This window comes from Piliocolobus tephrosceles, chromosome 1 (genome assembly GCF_002776525.5).
Source record: "Piliocolobus tephrosceles isolate RC106 chromosome 1, ASM277652v3, whole genome shotgun sequence".
NCBI classification, from domain to species: domain Eukaryota; kingdom Metazoa; phylum Chordata; class Mammalia; order Primates; family Cercopithecidae; genus Piliocolobus; species Piliocolobus tephrosceles.
This window is the reverse complement of record NC_045434.1, coordinates 201,371,664-201,390,341: the sequence shown is the minus strand read 5'-3', so window position 1 is coordinate 201,390,341 and position 18,678 is coordinate 201,371,664. Positions and strand designations below refer to the sequence as shown.

The window sequence follows — 18,678 nt, the reverse complement described above, 5'->3', positions numbered from 1 at the left end:
CACTGGTCGGAGCATCAAGCCCTGGTCTTGCTGACCGGGGTGATGGCCCTGAAAGGGGGACGGGACCAGTTTGGGGCCAGTCTGAAGGAAGATACAGAGACAAGAGAGCCCCTTGAGAGACAGGGTCAGGGGCCTGAAAGAGGGGCTAGGAGGGTTCGCACAGCCCTGGAGACCACAGGCTACTGTGTTGCCAAGTGCTGGAAACATCTGCATGTCCCCCAGGCACCACGGCAGCTTGGAGAAGAGGACTCTGTGAGGGGAGGGCGGAAATGGGGAAGCTGGGATACAGAGGACCAGGGAGAGCAAAAGGGGAGTGCCTCGCCCCTCCCAGGGCCTTGTTCCTATGGCAACGCTCCCAGTGAAGCTCTTGGAAGAAAAAGCAGGAGAATCGTCATTGCTCACCAGGCCTCAAGACACAGCGTCTCACCCTCTACATCTGGCTCCGGCCACAGCCCTGAAATGCCAGGGTCAGCGTTGGGGAAGGCACGCTGTGTGCTCTGGCCCATGAGTGAGCCTGGCATCTCCCTCCCCCAAGGCCACCAAGATAAGAGGCCTAGAGAAAGGCTCCCAGGAGCAGCCTGGCTGTGCTAATCACAGCGAGTTCCAAGGCCTTCTTCCTAACACCTGTCCTCAAGCCCTGAGTTATCACTGGGAGGCAGAAGGAGTGCCTCCTTCAGTCACAGCCTCCCTTGCTCCTTCGCTGAGAGGCTGCCCCAGGCCACGTTCAAACTCCATTCCTTTGGCCCCCCACCACCTGGGTGCCAAGCTCACTTGCTTTCCCACATTGTTTACAAAGTTTCTTTGCCTGGCAGCCGCCAGGCTGGGTGTGGGGGGACAGTGGGCAACATAACTGGAGGCCTGTCCACGTGAGGCACGCAGTGTGGGGAGTGAGGCAGACGGCAGCCAAGGACTCACAGAAGCATCTGATTCTGCACGGGGTGAATGCTGTGAGAACATCCCAGAGGCCTTGAGCGGGAGGGTGGGAGGAGACCAGGAAAGCCAAGCAAGGCCCCGAGGAAGCTTCGCTTGAGCTTCGGGCTGAAGGAGGAACTCAATGTGGAGTAGAAGGAGGGGCTGTGCGTGGGCTGCCCCTCTGCCGTTCCATGTCCCTGCAGCCCCAGAACCAGCCCTGGACAGGCACCTAGCAGGCCCCTAGCAACAGGTGGTGGCTGCAAGAACAGAGCCCAGTGTCCCTTTCTGGAGAGGAAGGACACCATACCTGGAGGACGAGAGGGTAATGAGGCCGGGTGCCCACCTAAGATTTCCTTTTTTTTTCTTTCTTTCTTGGAGACAGAGTCTCCCTCTGTCACCAGGCTGGAGTGTGCAGGGGCGCAATCTCGGCTCACTGCAACCTCTGCCTCCTGGGTTCAAGTGATTCTCCTGCCTCAGCCTCCCGAGTAGCTGGAACTACAGGTGTGTGCCACCATGGCTGGCTAATTTTTGTATTTTTAGTAGAGACAAGGTTTCACCATGTTGGCCAGGATGGTCTCGATCTCTTGACCTCGTGACTCACCCACCTCAGCCTCCCAAAATGTTGGGATTACAAGCGTGAGCCACCACACCCAGCCAAGATTTCCTTTTTTTAAAAGGATATCAGGCTGGTGGGGCAGGAGTGGACGGGATGAGGGGACCCCACCAGGAGTTGGTGTTCACACCCCCTCCGTGTGTGTCATCAGTATCCCCACTGCCGATGCTGGCTGGGGCAGGGGCCCTGGTAGAAGGTACGGTTCCTCTTCCTCCCCCTGGTTCCAGGAGCCCATGGGGACAACCCACAGCACACTCTCCCACCTCTTCTTTTTCCTCCTCACTCAGGGGGCACCTACTATCCTGCAGGCTCCAGGGGACAAGGCCCCAAGGGAGGCTGCCAGGCAGAAGGCTGCTGTAGGGGACCAGGTGAACGAAGGTGGGCGCTTGGCCAGGATGGTGGCAGAGAAGGGGGCGAGAAGTGTTTGGAACATGAGAGAAAGGAGGGCCAAGAATGGAGCCAAGTTTCCTTGGCCTGAGTGAGAAGCTGCTAACACTGGGGAATCGCAGCCTGAGGATGAGGGGTAGGCTTAGGAAGGAGCTTCAGTGCACACAGCTACTGCCTAAAGCTTAGCTCCAGACACTCGAAGTTTGAGGCCTCTATGAGACACCCGGGGGAGCCCTGGTCTGGGGAGTCTATAGAGTGAGTTGTCTTGAACTCCTTTTAGTCCAAATAGTCACTGGAATATACCAATTCCTTTTTCTTTTTTTTTGACACAGAGTCTTGTTCTGTCACCCAGGCTGGAGTGTAATGGCACGATCTCGGCTCACTGCAACCTCTGCCTCCTGGGTTCAAGTGATTCTCCTGCCTCAGCCTCCCGAGTAGCTGGGATGACAGGCAACCTCCACCACGCCTGGCTAATTTTTGTATTTTTAGTAGAGACAGGGTTTCACTGTGTTGACCAGGCTGGTCTCAAACTCCCAACCTCAGGTGATTCGCCTGTCTCGGCCTCCCAAAGTGCTGGGATTACAGGTGTGAGCTGTCACACCTAGACCCAATTCCTCAAATTGGTCAGAGGGCTCTACATCATGCATCCCCAACAGGGGCAATATTGCCCCCAGGAATTTATTCTTGCAGGACAAAGCATCTTACTCTTTTTACTCTGTGTATATAGACTGAGAGCAGCAACAGACACTCAGAGTACCTGTGGCATTGACATTTCATGGAGGGATGAAATGATAACTGCAGGTTGAGAAATGAATGCCACCCTGGGTGATGGGCTCTGTGCTCCCACCTGTCTCCAGCTCCTGCCCCACACTCTTCTCCCCACGGCTGGATGGTCTCTTCTCTCCTTAACTCAAGCGTCTGCTCAGACGTCCCTCCTGAGAAAGCCCATCCCTTCCTGATTGCTGCAGCTACAATGGCCTCTTCCCTCTCTGGCCCCGCGCCCTAACTTGATGTTTTTGAGTCTTTCTCTTTACAATCCTATCATGTATTTAGTCATTCATTTGTTTACTGGCTGTCTTCCCTGCTGGAATGTAACTTCCACAAGAAAAGACTGTCTTATTCCTACATAATCCCCAGCCCCCAGCAATGCCTGGCACACACAAAGTGTCTGACGCATATAATCGGTGAGTGAGTAAAGGAATGAATGACAGAGAAAGATAGCACTACAGCCTGCGGGAGTGGCTGGGTTTCAAAGTGAAATGAGTGGCTCATGCCTGTAATCCTAGCACTTTGGGAGGCCAAGGTGGGCGAATCACTTGAGGTCAGGAGTTTGAGACCAACCTGGCCAACATGGTGAAACCCTGTCTCTATTGAAAGTACAAACATTATTTGGGCGTGGTGGCGGGTGCTTGTAATCCCAGCTACTTGGCAGGCTGAGGCACAAGAATTACTTGAACCCAGATGGCAGAGGTTGCAGCGAGCTGAGATCATGCCACTGTACTCCAGCCTGGGTGACAGATCAAGACTTAAGTCTCAAAACAAACAAAACAAACAAACAAACAAAACAAACAAAACCAAAACCAAAAAAAAAAAAAAAAAAAAAAAGTGAAATCAGGCACAGATCTTTTTCTGTATAAGACAAAGGTCTCCAGGACTGTGCCGACCGTCCATAGCCCCTCGTTCAGGCCCCCAACCCTGCCTCTCAAGGGGTGCTCTTGTCTCGGTATCTTTTTTCAGACTAGCCCCGGGCTGGCCCCGTCCCCTTTCGGGGCTGTCACTCTGAGTTCAACAAGACTGGGGCTTGATGCTCTCTGGTCTCCTTTAAGACATCCCTTGTTCATGTTTACTTCCCAGAAGATTTCATGGAGGCAAAGCAGCAGCCAACCCCCAACAGTGTGGCTCCTGGCACATGCTGGGGACACATTTTGGAGATGGTGGCACTTCCGCAGCCCCAGTGGTATGAAGACCTTTTGGCAGCCTAGGGCCAGACAACAGAGCTCCACAATGCCTGGGTACCTCCTTCTAGGGACCCTGAGTTCCAGAAGCTTCCACAGTTCCTACCCCAAAGTCCCAGAGAGGAAGACAGAGCACCATTTCATCGGCTGCTTCTTCCTCTGGGAGTTTTCATTGGAACGCCCTCTGCACATCACTCCTCGGGGAGGAAACGAATGCCCAGGCAGGCAGAGCCGTGGGCTATGATAGGGGTGTCTGGGAATCCCCCACATGCTGTGGGAACAGGGGTGTCTGGAAATCGTGCGGCCTCCCTTGATGCAGTGGGACCATCTGGCCGGGAGCCTGTGGGGCCCTGACTCCACACCAGGGCAGGACCAGTGTTTGTTTTAGATAAAACCAGAACCCTTTCAGTCACAGGCCTCAGGAGCCCCATCCTGTGCTGGGGGGAAGGGGTGCTGATAAATGAGACGCCTTGCTCTGCAAAACAAAAAGAATTCCACCACCACCACCGCTCACAGCGTCTACAGCAGACCCTGTGCTGCTGTCACAACCTCACCCTGGTCCCCCGAGAGAGATATCACCATCCCATTTCAGAGACAAGGAAAATGAGGCCCAGGTGGGTGAAGAAACTGGCCTATCAAGGCAGAGCTAGTGGGTAGCATGCTGGACTTCTAAGCCTTCCTGAGAAAGTGAACTGCTTCCTCTGTAGACGGGCACAGGCATGGCTGTGCGTGCATCTTGTCCTGACGATTTCCACAGTGGCTGTTATCACACTCCATTTACAAGTAAGAGGTTGGGTAACTCGTCCAAGGTCGCAAAAGTGGCTGCAACCAGCACTAGAGCCTAAGCCTTTTCCGCTTCCCTGTCCTTTCCTGCAGGCTGGCTCAGAAAACCAGAGGTGAACCTGAAGCAGCCCAGCTGCCCCTAAGAAGCCCTGGACACTCCCTCCCATCCTCACATTGTTGAGTCAATGCTATAATTTGAATGTGTCCCCTCCAAAATTCAAGTTGAAACTTAATCCTTAAGGAGCAGTTTTAAGAGGTGAGGCCTTTAGGAAGTGATGAGGCCAAGGGCTCTGCCCTATGAATGGATTAGTGTCTTATAAAAGGGCTTGAGGGGGCCAGTTCCCCCCTCTTCGGTCCCTTATGCCATGTGAAGACACAGTTCATGGTGCCATCTTGGAAGCAGAGAGCAACCCTTAACAGAGACACTGAACGAGCCTGTGTCTTGATCTTGGACTTCACAGCATCCAGAACAGTGAGAAATAAATTTCTGTTGTTTATAAATTATCCAGTGTATTTGTCTGTTTTCACGCTGCTGATACAGACATACCCAAGACTGGGCAATTTACAAAATAAACAGGTTTAATGGACTTACACTTCCACGTGGCTGGGGAGGCCTCACCATCATGGTGGAAGGCAAGGAGGAGCAAGTCACGTCTTACATGGATGGCAACAGGCAGAGACAGAGGCTGTGCAGGGGAACTCCGTTTTTAAAACCATCAGATCTTGTGAGACTTACTCACTATCACAAGAACAGCATGGGAAAGAGCCTCCCCCATGAGTCAATGACCTCCCACTGGGTTCTTGCCACAAAATGTGGGAATTGAGGGAGCTACAATTCAGGATGAGATTTGGGTAGGGACACAGCCAAACCATATCATCCAGTCTGTGGTATTTTGTTACAATAGCACAAACAGACTAAGAATCAATCAATCCACATAACCATTCCCTAAACAGGAAGGCAGCACCCACTCCTGTAGACACCATACTGGATAGAAAGCACTCATGATGCAGATCCTGTCCATAGATGGCTTCCTTCCAATATATACAGGAAGATCAAACTCAATTAGACAGCAGGTATTGGGAAAACATGTCAAAATAAAAATACGAGAGATGTCACAGGGTGACATCATTAACTGCCACATCACCGACATGGACACGTGTAATGCTGTTGGAATACTGTGTGTGTATCTCCCAGGGAGACCAGAAGGCAGACTGCTAGTTTTTTCTTTACAGAATCTGTGTTGCTTGAATTGTCACAATGAGCATGCACTGATTTTTTTTGTATGCATTCATCTTACAGTATAAAATACAGTAAAGCAAACGCGACAGGTGCACAGTGTAATTGTAGCTCAAGCCTAGAGAGGCCGTTTGGTAGCCACAGAAGACAATGGGGGCAGCAGGTTTGAGAAAAGTCTTGGAGGCTTTGGAGGGGGTGGTGTAGGCACTCTAGCTGGTGGAATAATCCGAGCTACAGGCACAGTTGGAAAGCCCAAGGCAGGTCCAAGTCTAAGGGCTGAAGGGGCTGGCTGTTTCCTTCCTCTGACGAGGTGAGACCACCACTCTCATTTCCCCAAAACCTAGGAGGGCAGCCATGCTGGCCACTTTGGGGAGTGGCAGAGTGAAGTGCGAGGCATCTGTGTGTCCTGCAGCTGAGGTCACCATCCCCAGCTCGCAGACTGCCAGGTCATGCCAAGGTGGCACCTGGCCTAGTTCGGCCCACTTGCTACAGATCTGCCTGGATTGCCTCTAAGGAGGCTAGCATGAATTCACCTGGCAGAGAAATGCATGGCTTGCCCAAGGTCACACAAGCAGATGGTAACAGCTATCCTGCCGGACCGGCTGACACAATCCACACTGGCACTCTGAATGCCCCTTCTCCCCTCTCTGCCTGGAGGGAAGCCCTCCCCTCAGCAGGTCGGAGTGGCCTGGGCACCTCCGGCTTGTTCCCATGCCCATCAGCTCTGGCTCCTTTCCGAGGCCTGCTGGCTGACCCCTTTGTCTTGGAGAGGCTGAACCCAGCCTGGCCTTAAGCCCAAGAATGCACTGGCCCACACTCCTGCATTTTTTGCCACCCACTCACCTGCCATCTGCCTTTTCAGGAGTTTCCATGTATCAAAATCCCCAGGTATTAAGCCCAAAGTTGAGGGGCCATTTCCAGACTGGTTCCCAGGAGTGAGGCTTGGGGGAGAGGACCCCAGGATATGCCTTCTGGGGAAGCCCCTAGTCAATATGACATGGGGGTGACCCCAGCTCCTGTGTTCATTGGACCTGGGCTGGGACTTGGCTGGCCTTGGCTGAGAGCTCAGTGAAGCAGCCGCTGCGGAAAGGAGGTAGGCAAACCACACTTCTTGGCTGCTCTCCAAGCCAGCAGTGCCAACCCACGGCCTCTCCCTGCTGAATCTGACAGTGGAGTGAGTAGAGAAAGAATACAAGCTTTGAGGCCCCACAAGTCTGGGTCTAATCCCAGCCTCACCATTTCCTAGGAAATACATTTCCTTCATATTCATGAGTCTCATCTGTAAAATGGGCAAATATAGCCTACTCCATGAGTTTACTATGAGAGTTCAATGAAACAATACAAGTGAGATACTCAGTGTGGCAAAGCTTCCTGATAACATAGCTTCCTGCACCTCCTTCCTGATAACTGGGTCTACACACCAGTGCTTCTCTAACAGATAAGCAATAATGACTCTGTTCTTTGCCCATCCCATTAACCCTTAGAGCACCCCTACTAATGATCTGAGTTTCAGTTAGTTCCCACTTTATAGGTGATGAGCCGAGGACCTAAAAATCTGGGTGACCTCTCTGCAGTCATACAGCTTGTTTGTAAGAAGTCTTGGTTGGAACTCATCTACCACCACCAAGGAGGGCAGCTGTGCTTTGCTGAGCACCTACGAGGTGCCAGGCTAGTATTCCGGTGTATTCTGGTGCTGAGCACTTTGAATCATCCCAGGCAAGTCAACACTCACAGTAAATGTACGTGTGAGGAGGCAACATTATCCCGATCGCACAGATAATCAAACTAAGTGGGAGAGAAGCCAGATCACTTGTCCAAGGCCACACGGGTGATAAGCAGCTAGCACACCAGGACTGCTTGACTTCAAAACTCTGCAGTCTGGCCTCCTGGTAACACTGGACCCTGGACTCGGGGTCAGGGTTGAATGCATGATTCTGGGTTGTTCCATGGCCCGTTTGATGCAGCTCCCCACCCACGGCTTAATCCTCAGGAACGGTGGGGATAGACTCAATCTTGGCCCAGACCTAAGGTTCTCCTAATGAGAACCAGCCCCAGAACCAGTCAGATCAGAACCCCTAAGATGCACAAGAGCCTGTTCTGGGCCTCACTGGGAAGCTAGAGGGCCTGACCACTGTCCTGCCCCATCCCCTCTAAATGCTAACTGCTCCCCAGAGAGTGAGCCCCTCACCATTTTGGACTGGTGGTATGTCCTTGACAAAGTCACTTAACTTCTGGGAGCCTCAGTTTCTGCATCTACAAAATGGGAACAACAATTCTGAAGTCTGGGGTTGTGAGGATTAAGGAAGCAGTGGCTGTAAAGAGCCTGGAACAGTGCACAGCACACGGCAGACATCCGTGTCTCTCCTCCCTCCTTTCAGGCCCTCAGGCTCTGCGCTCCCTGCAGGTTCTCGCAGGCACTGCGGAAAGGGAGCTATGTCTGTCCCTTGTACCTGAAGGAGGTGGTGTGGGACAGGGGAAAGGGCACACAAGGCATCAGACAAGTCTCAGCTCTGCCACTCACTAGTCTATCATGAGGACCTCTCCAGATCTCGCTTTCCTCATCTACCAGTGGAGTGAACACCACCTTCCCAGATTCCACCCTGCGGGATCAAATGGGATGGCATCTCTCTGTAACCAGTCAAATGCTGTGCAAAGGTCAAGGATGAGTAATAACAGTTACATCAATACAAACAGCAGCCACCACGACATGCCAGGCCTAGGCATGGTTTAAATACATTTAAATGTATTTCTCATTTAATTTTCAAAATTCAGAGGAGGCATGGTTCCCACTGTACTAATGAGAAAACAGGCCAGGGAGGTGATGTAATTGACCCAAGACCTCATAGTAAGTGGCAGAGTCCACATTTGAACCCAGGTCCTGGTGACTCTGAAGCACAGGAACCGATCTACCTTGTTATACTACCTGGACTAGGGGCCCTGCCAAGCCCCTGGCTGTGACGTTAGGCACTGGAGAAGGGACGTCCTTGAGTTCCAGTCTTGCAATGACAGACATATTTGCCTTTTAAGCATCTGGTTCTAAAATGAAAAGTTACACCCTCTTTCGAAAGCACTTTGGTGGCATAAGGCAGGCAGGGGACATCTCAGGCTGGGGCTTTGCTGCTTCAGACATACTGAGCTTCAACCCCAGATCCATACGCACCACCCTGCTCATCCTCAGGGAGTTAGGCGGAAGGTGGCTGCTGCTGCTGCTTCGGGAGCTGTGGGAGGCCAGGAGAAAGGGTGGGTGTGTTTTGCCTAGCTGTGGCTCTGCCCTGTGGGGCTAGGGCAGGAAAGAAAGAAAAGGTCTCCTTCACCTGGTTTGCCTGCTTTCCCTGTAATCTAAAAGACTCAGTTGCCTTAAATTGATAAATGTTCATTTAGAATTATTTCCTGTCTCTTAAGAGTTCTGTCCCTTTAAGAAGATCTGTCCCCTTTTGGGTATCTCCTATTGTACCTATCTACCTTTGAATAGCTTAACGGTTTTTAAAACAGTAAGTATTTGTGTGATCTAGGTTCTCTTGTTGATGGCTAAATTGACTGGCTTTTCAGAATCCAGCCTCTCCCAGCATTTAGGGTCCCAGGATGGAGCAGAGGACAGCAGGAGAGGGAGACAGCCATGGTCCCAGCTGTGGAGGGGTTCAGGGGAGCAGCTTTGTGGTGCAGCACGGGTGTTGTGACTTCACACCAGAGGAGGAGCCCAGTGGGCAGCCGGGAATTCAACAAACATTAACTAAGGATACAGCTGCAAACCAGACAACGTGGAGCTCTAATCTGAGGATAAAACCATCAACACAGGGGTGAACTAGAGGTGCCCAAGGCCTAGCGAAGTGCAAAGAGAACTCTGACCAGACGGCTTACCATGCAAGCCTGATCACCATGAGGCTAAGGATGATTCCCGCCTACACTGAATAGCTAACTCTCTGATAAGCTGTTGTTAGAACTTTCATTGGATCACAACCTTAGAATGTGATCTAGTGTGTTCAGTCCCGATCCCTTTTGCTCACAACTTTCAAAACTCACAGTCAATACTAGTCAAAAGCTATGACAAGCTTGAAGCCACAAAAGTAACGACCACAGCCACCAGTTCTTGTGTACACCCTACATGCCACACACACACCATGCTAATGCTTTACACGTGAGAGCTCTAGTTCTCACAACTCTGTAGCTTGGGTCTTATTACTCTCATTTTACAGATGAAGAAACTGAGGCTCAGAGATACGTGACTTACTCAGGATCATACAATGAGTGAGGGCAGATATTCTAACCCAGATTCACCTACTCCCAAGTCTCTGGTCTTCCATTCTGCCAGGCGCCTCTTTTCTTATTTTTTAGACAGAATCTCACTCTGTTGCCCAGGTTGGAGTGCAGTGGTGTGGTCTCGGCTCACTGCAACCTCTGCCTCCCAGTTTCAAGCAATTCTTCTGCCTCAGCCTCCCAAGTACTACAGGGGCACGCCACCATAGGGTTTTGGTACAAAAGCTAACTTTTGTATTTTTAGTAGAGACAGGGTTTTGCCATGTTGGCCAGGCTGGTCTGGAACTCCAGGTCTCAAGTGATCCACCCACCTCGGCCTCTCAAAGTGCTGGGATTATTGGTGTGAGCCACCACACACGGCCCATTCTGCCAAGCTCCTCCTCTAAGCAGGTGTGGTTGGGAAGCTGGCTGGACCAGCTGACAGCTCCCTGCTGTGGCCCATTCATTGGTCTCCATGCTAGATGCTTACCGAGGAGGTGCTTGATGATCGCCTGGTTGTGTTCCCAGAGGTTGCTGAAGGTCCCCCAGCGTGAGTGGCCATCAGGGACCGGGTTGGCTTTGATCCAGCCCCCACAGGCATAGCTGAAGAAGTCATGGCAGGGGTCCACCGTGGGGTCCATGGAACTCAAGATGGAGCTGGTCACTGAGACACAAGCTTCGCTCAGGCACACAGAAGGGGATCCTGCAAGGGGTCAAGGACAAGAGGCCAGTGAAGGGCAAGCAGAGAAGAAGCAGGGAGGGCAGAGAAGGCGGCTTGGGGCCCAGGGGTCACATGTCCCACCCCGGCCCTGACCACACAGATTTGGAACTGAACGGTCACTAGACCCCTACAGATAAATGATTTCCGCCCATTTAAAATTTGCTGGCTTATAACACAAGACTTCTATTCAGCTGTCTAAAATCCTTCTTATGGCTAAAAGGTACCCAGAACCCAGGTGTTTCTCTTAATCAACCTTTTCCTCCGTAAATATTAATTGACTCTTTATTATTCCTTGATGCTCAACAAATTTGTTCATTCATGCATGCATTCATTTATTCAGCAAGCTAATGACTATCTTCCAGGTTCTTTGCTGTGTATAGAGTGCACGTGTGCGTGTGTGTGTTCTCCTGCATGAAAGTGTGCGCCCATGCCCGTGTGTGTGTGTGTAGGGTACTGGGGTACTGGGCATAAAAAGGCAGAGTCCTTTAATCCAAGAGCTAACAATTCAGTTGGGGATATACACATAAATCAAAAGGGAACAGTAGGAGAAATGTCTGTCCTCCTTTCTGCAAAAGTAAACTGAACATTTACTATGTGCCAAAAGGGTGATGTAGACAGTACGGATGACAGGATATAGGCAGGAGGAAAGCCTATTAGGAACAGAAGGAGGAAACAGGAAAAATCACTCCTGCATACAAGCAGGAGAGTGCATACGAGCAGGACAGTGTGTGACCTCAAGGAATCCTCAAAAACGCAAAGGCTAAACAACCCTAAGAGACTGGTTTGCCAGAGGCAAGAGGAAAGGGCCAGAGCCCAACCTCAATGTTGGCGGCTGAGCTCTCCCAAAGGACCCAAAGCCCGGGTGGTCTGCGCAGAGGCCTGGCCTGAGGCAGCAACACAAAGCTGACTGTGCAGGACTGAGCATCACAGGCCCAGTCCCATCATCCATCCACCCAGAATGTGCTGATGACCAAAGGGACTTTACTGAACGTGGCCATGCACTAGGCACTTTGCACACACTCAGGTTCTCATTTAACTCATTACAAGCCATCAGCTGCAGGCATCATGTCCCTGGTTAAAGATGAGGAAACTGAGGGAGTGAATGGAACAAGGTCGCCCAGCTATGCGGGAGGGAGGAGAGCTGAGAGCTGGGCCCTAGCCTGTCTGGGTCCAGCCATGCCAAGGCTGTTTTTCTGCTTTCCTTCCCCACCTCTTTGCCAGTCACACCAGGGGCTGGTGCAGCCTGACTGCTGAGATCTGTTTCCCCACCACACACGGAGGCAGTGAGGCAGAGTAGGCTTTGGAGGCCACCAGACCTGGGTTCAAATCCAGCTTTCTACTTTTGCCAGTGAGGCTTTGGGCAAGTGACCTCATCTCTCCATGTCTCAGTTTCTCTATCTAAAAGTTAGGAAGAAATGTAGGACCAATTTCACAGATTTCACAGTGATGATGGCCATGGCTGGGCATGGGGGTTCAGCTTCCTCAAGTCTCAGGGTCTGAAGTTTCAGGCCAGTCTTTAGAGAGCAGCAAAGAACGCACAGGCTAGTGGGGGCAGTGTTCACCTGACTCAGGAACATAAGGCCAGTGGGCAGAGGTTCACTTGTGGGCTTATTAACATCTGATGACAAACACAAAGTCCTTCAGATGGGTGGCTGACAAAGGGCACAGAGCAGCCACACAACAGCAGGAAAATCAGGGTGATTTGACTTTGAGATAATCACACAACAATAATTAAAAATTATTGTTCACAGTTGAGAGGTGTGTCATAAAAAATTATGGAGCCATTACGCATGAAAACAGAGAAAGGAAATGGTGGGGGTGATAGTGCCATTTTAAGTATCTCTAAATCAAATCATCTTAATCACAGTTGAATGCTCCACTTCTAAACTCCGGGGAAGCACCAAAATCTTTAAGGGGCAGGGAGAGAATTTCTATGTAGGTTGAAAGAGCCTGTTGAATATTACGATATAACTCCATACTCAGAGAAGGAAAAGAATACCTATTGTTTTCATACATCAAACCACAGGAAGGAAAATCTTACAATATCTTGGCTGGTGGAGATGCCCAGGAGACAGGCTGAGAATGAGCCTAACGCGGGAAGACACATTAGCATCTGTGTAAATGTGTCTGTGTGTGTGAGACAGACCGATTAATTAACTGATTAAGGTTTTCGCTGTTATCATATGGGGACTTGGGTTTAAAAACAAAACAAGAAACTAGTCCCAGCAGTCAGTCTCAGAGGCTGGGCTCGGTGGCTCACACCTGTAATCCCAGCACTTTGGGAGGCTGAGGTGGGCGGATCATCTGAGGTCAGGAGTTCGAGACCAGCCTGGCCAACATGGTGAAACCCCATCACCACTAAAAATACAAAAATTAGTCAGGCATGATGGTGGGCACCTGTAATCCCAGCTACTTGGGAGGCTGAGGCAGGAGAATCTTTTGAACCCGGGAGGCGGAGGTTGCAGTGAGTTGAGACTGTGCCACTGCACTCCAGCCTGGGTGATAAGAAAGAGACTCTGTCTCAAAAAAAAGCAGTCTTAGAGGTTTGAGTTCTTCACTAAGTGTCTATTTTGTTGGACACTGGGCTAGGGACCAAGGAGGTGCTTAAGGAGCAATGGCTTGATTATTCAACTATTCAATGGTTTGCAGAAACTTCATGAAATATCCCTGGCCCAGGAGGTGCTTCCCGCATTTTGATGACTTTATGGTTTCCAGGCCCCTCATCTAAGGCCGCATCTTCCTAGGGAGACCTTCCCAGACCCCCTTCCCTCTCTGGGTCCCTCAGCGTCCTGGGTGCCTGCTGTGCTACTGTGCTGTCATGGCCATCTCCTTGTCCACCTGTCCTACTAGAATGTGAACTTCAGGGCAGACCAGTATCCTATGTGTTCTTATATTTCCATTGCCTAGCATTGTATTTGGCAACTAGCAGCTGTTTAATACGTGTTTTTTTTTCCTTCTTTTGAGACAGAGTTTTTGCTCTGTCGCCCAGGCTGGAATGCAGTGGCACAATCTCGACTCACTGCAACCTCTGCCTTCTGGGCTCAAGCAATTCTCTTGCCTCATCCTCTTGAGTAGCTGGGATTACAAGCATCCACCACCACGCCTGGCTAATTTTTTGTATTTTTAGTAGACACAAGGTTTCACCATGTTGGCCAGGCTGGTCTTGAACTCTTGACGTCAGCTGATCCACCCGCCTCGGCCTCCCAAAGGGCTAGGATTATAGGAGTGAGCCACTGTGCCCGGCTTCAATATGTGTTTTTGAATGAACAACCAAATGAATGAAAGGCCTTATTCAGTACTTGTTCACCACCTGCAGAGGCAGCAAACGTCTTTCCTTTGGGACACGCATGATCAATTGAGAAGGCAGAAACAGATCTTAGATTTAATTTACAGACATTCATCTGGACAGAGCCTGGCCTCAATACTGTGTAGAATGCTTTCTTAAAAATATGTTCTTGGAGCCGGGTGTGGTGGCTCACGCCTGTAATCCCACCACTTTGGGAGGCTGAGGTGGGTGGATCATGAGGTCAGGAGATCGAGACCATCCTGGCCAACACGGTGAAACCCCGTCTCTACTAAAAATACAAAAAATTAGCCAGGTGTGGTGGCGGGTGCCTACAGTACCAGCTACTCGGGAGGCTGAGGCAGGAGAACGGCGTGAACCCGGGAGGCGGAGTTTGCAGTGAGCCGAGATCGCGCCACTGCACTCCAGCCTGGGTGACAGAGCGAGACTCTGTCACAAAAAAAAAAAAAAAGAAAAAAAAAAATATATATATACACACACAAATATATGTTCTTGGAGAATGTATTGTTTGTTTTGTTGCCTCTGTTTGCAAAGCACTGATGCTTCTGGAAAGGAAGCATAGCAGGAAGGTAAGTAAAAAATGTAAATATGTGCCTAGACATTCCCAGAGGCTGGCCTTCAGAATCATCAGAAGATTTGCTTTTTTTTTTTTTTTTTTGAGACAGACTCTTGCTCTGTCGCCCAGGCTGGAGTGCACTGGTGTCATTCTGGCTCACTGCAACCTCCGCCTCCCAGGTTCAAGCGATTCTCCTGCCTCAGCCTCTCGAGTAGCTGGGACTACAGGTGTGCACCACGACAGCCACCAGAGTAGCTGGACTACAGGTGTGCGCCGACATGCCTGGCTAATTTTTGTATTTTTTAGTAGAGGCGGGATTTCACCATGTTGGTCATGCTTGGTGAACATCTTGACCTCAGGTGATCCGTCCACCTTGGCCTCCCAAAGTGCTGGGATTACAGGCGTGAAGAGCCACTGTGCCCGGCCAGATTTGCTTTGACTGGCCTGGTGTTTGCTCAGATGTGGCCAGCACTAGCACCTGGGTAATGAGGTTACTGTTAATATCTGGGGTGGCCGCTGCTTTCCCAGGTGGCTCAGGGGTCACCTGATCCTCTGCCCAGCTCCATTCCAGGAGAAGAATATTCCTCTCCCAGGTCCAGGCTGGAGAAAACCCTTCTGAGACCCAGAGAGGGACACAACAGAGGCAGAAGCAGGATTCCTCCCAAGGGACCCCACTGGGCAATAACAACAGAAATGTTTTGGGTCTGATCATCAGGAGCTGGCCCGTGCGGACTCCCTCCTGGTTGCTGGCAAAGACATATCTTGGGAGCTCCGAGGGGCAGTCTCAGGGCAACACTGGCTGCCGGAGTCTGGCCAGCTCCCGCTGCTCCAAGCCAAGAGCTGTGCAGACGCCCTGGCCAGGGTCCACACTGACCAGCAGGGGGTTCTGAACTAGAGCAGATTCAGGATGAAGCGACATGGCAGTGGCAGGAGACAACGACGAGCTTGTGTCCTGTTAGTAGAGGAGGCAGGCACACACACAAACACATACCAGGACAGAATCACACAATATACATACACTCAGCAGAGAAAGGCTGTTCTCAGCTTGATCTTCCTTCTTACCCCTTTGTTCATTCAAATATTAATTTATTCATTTTACTATCTGCATACCTGTGGCATAGGCACTATGCTAAACACATCTGGTTAAAGGCCTGAAAGCTAGTCATTAATTAGTCACATATGCATTAAGTACCTGCTGAGCCAGGCACATTTCGTAAAACACCATAAACCATTAGACAGTCAGTTAACTAATCAAGCAATTATTTCTTAAGTACAACCTATGTTTGTGGAGTGAATGGATACCTTTGTGCCTAACACGGGAGGATGGAAGAACGCTCAGGTGAAGTCCCTGCTCTTTTCTAGGCCCCCGAGTCCCCTCCCCACCCCAGCGCAGCATGGCCACCCTCGCAGGCCAGCAACTTCACAGAGGGAAGGCTCCACACAGCCTGGAGTGGACGTTCCCAGATCCCGAGAAAGCTCATAGTCTCTCTCATGGGGTGAGAGACTGAGTCAGGGTGGGATGCTCAGCAGAGCCCCCAGAGGCTGCTCAACCAGGTGAACCATCTGCCCTCAGAAGAATAAACGTTGGGGCAACAGGGGACTGAGAGGTCCTGGCGTTGGCTAATTCCCCATCCTTATTTCTAACTTGGATCCACCCTTTCCTACTTCATAAGTGTTTACTGAGCATCAACTCTGTGTGAGGCACCTGGCTAGATCCACTCAGTTGGAAACAGAGAACCAGTCTCAGATCCCTACAGCAGGATCAGAGGGGCCCGATTGTATCACCATTCAAAATGGGACAGACAAAAGCACGGACCAAGGAACACGACAGGCAGCTGGATCCCGGAAGGGCAGCTCTCCTGGGGGTGCTACTGTGCTCCGGAGCATACTTGGATTACAAAGGGAGGTGGAGCCTGGACTTGAGCCCAGTAGCCTGTGGGTGAATTCCAACCTCCCGCATTCAAGCGCCCCACTGGATCCCCCATTAGCCACGTAACCTTGGGCAAGTCACTCCATCTGAGTACCTCAGTTTCCTAATATGGAAAAGGGGCCAAAAGTAACCACACCTCACAGGGCTGCCTCGAGGAGGAAATGAGATTGCATCTGAAGCGGTGCGGTATTTGGGGTATTTGGTCCGAGGAAAGAATTTAGTAAACAGAGGGCATTATTGTTATTTTATTGGAACTAGAGATAGCAGACAATGTCAGCCTATGTGTGTAATTACCCCACATCCTAGCAACAACACAAGGCACCAGCTATGTGACATATGTTATCTCTGGTCCGCAGAGCCATCCCCCAACTGGGCACTGTTTTTCCATTTAAATTAGAGAAGACACAGGCTGAGAGAGTAAGAGGTTTGTCCAAGGTCACACAGCCAGTAAGTTGCTGGGACAGGATGTGGACTCAAGTGCGAGATCTTTATACCACCCACGCTGCCCACTTGCCAGGTCTTGGTCCATCTCAGCACCCAGATCCCCCTGGGCCTGGCTCCCTCCTTGGCCTCAGAGGCCCGCCCCAGCTTAAGCAGGGAAGCCCCCCTTGCCCAAGGTGACAGAGCCAGGGACAGGAGTGAGTCAAGCCCACCATGCAACACGGAGGCACCTACTTGTCTGGTACTGGATGCCCAGCGCTGCCAAGCAGGCCACCAGTCCTGCCGCCAGAAGTGCCACCAGTACCACCAGCCGCTTCTCCACCTGGGTCCGTGCAGCCCAGCACCTCTGGCCACTCCGGGGGCTGTGGAAGTTCACCTGTAGGGAAGGAGGCAGGAGGGGCGGGGAAGACGTGAGCCCCAGGTCCCGCTTCCCTTGGAGGAAGGGGCTCTGCTGTAGGCCCAGGCCCTGGGGAGGCATCAGGGCTGCCTCCTGTCTCAGGGGTGGTCTGGTTCCCACAGATTCAACCCTAATCCAAGAAAGGAACAGCCACTCTGCTCAGCTGCTCAGATCTGCTCCCAAACATCAGAGAGTCAAGCAGCTCGGCCCCGACAGGCTTGTTTTTTTGTGTCACTTGATATGAGTGGAAGGAAAAAACTACAGCTTTTCCCTGTTTCTCCAGTGAGGAGTTCAAAAAGAACAGGATGTTTGGACTTGCAGGCATCCAGTGAGTACCCAGCTGGGCTCTCTGCAGAACCCCCACATTAGCGGGTCAGGGACAAGGGTGACACAGCCACGGCTCATACTTCCCAGAAGCACAGACCTCCTCAGCTCATTAAACCCTCATAATCCCAAGCAAAAACACACGAGCCACCTTGTTACTTTTCTTTTTACGAGGAAACTGAGGTCCACAGAGGTGAGACCCTGGCTTCTCACCACCCAGCTGAATGGGGACAGCTGGGATTGGAACCCAAAGCTGTTGATGCCTGAGCCCACCAGTGGATCAGAGGTGGGTCCTGGGAGATGTTGGCAGAGATGCAAGGAGAAATAGCTCCATTCAGGTCCTGAAAGGGAGGAAAAATCCCTCCAGCCTAACAGTCTAGCTAAACAGGAAGGGAGGCACAATGAGAGGAAGTGCAGGGTGTGGCAGGGCCCTCCCTGCCCGAGGAGGGACACACCAGCCAGCAGCAATGGGAGCCGTCAGCCCAGACCTCTCACATCCAAGGCAGCTTAGGGCTCCCCTCTGTTCCAAGAGGTGCCCTGCAAAACCCACAGCCACAGGACAGGAAGGGTCTCCTGAAAGTGGGGTGACATGTGTTCAGTGACACTGTGTCATGTGCTAACAGCTGAGCACCAACTCAGGGCCATGTTGGAAATACACAGCCCAGCAGGCAGGCAGATAAAGAAACAGACTGGGGCTGGCAGGGGTTCAATCAGGGAGGGCTTCCTGGAAGGGGAGATGTCTGACCTGGCTCAGTGAGAATAAGTAGGAACTGGCCAGATAAGAGGGAATGGAAGTGGAGAGGAGAGGAGGGCCTAGATGCTAAGGGGCACAGAAAGCCAAGTTAAGAGCCTGGACTTTCTCTTGAGGACTGGAGTGACACGATT

At 51.3% G+C, this 18,678-nt stretch overlaps 1 protein-coding gene across 4 annotated transcripts in view; it reads right to left on the bottom strand.

The window, feature by feature from the left end:
- The window catches only part of ECE1 (endothelin converting enzyme 1), a 130,630-nt gene that overhangs the window by 45,789 nt on the left and 66,163 nt on the right, over positions 1-18,678 (bottom strand). For all 4 annotated transcript variants that reach the window (XM_023219736.3, XM_023219735.3, XM_023219734.3 and 1 more), the window contains exons 3-4: positions 17,307-17,448; positions 10,611-10,823 (exon numbers count right to left, since the gene is read on the bottom strand). In XM_023219736.3, coding sequence (XP_023075504.1) covers positions 10,611-10,823; positions 17,307-17,448 — 355 coding nt within the window. The remainder of the gene's footprint in view (positions 1-10,610; positions 10,824-17,306; positions 17,449-18,678) is intronic.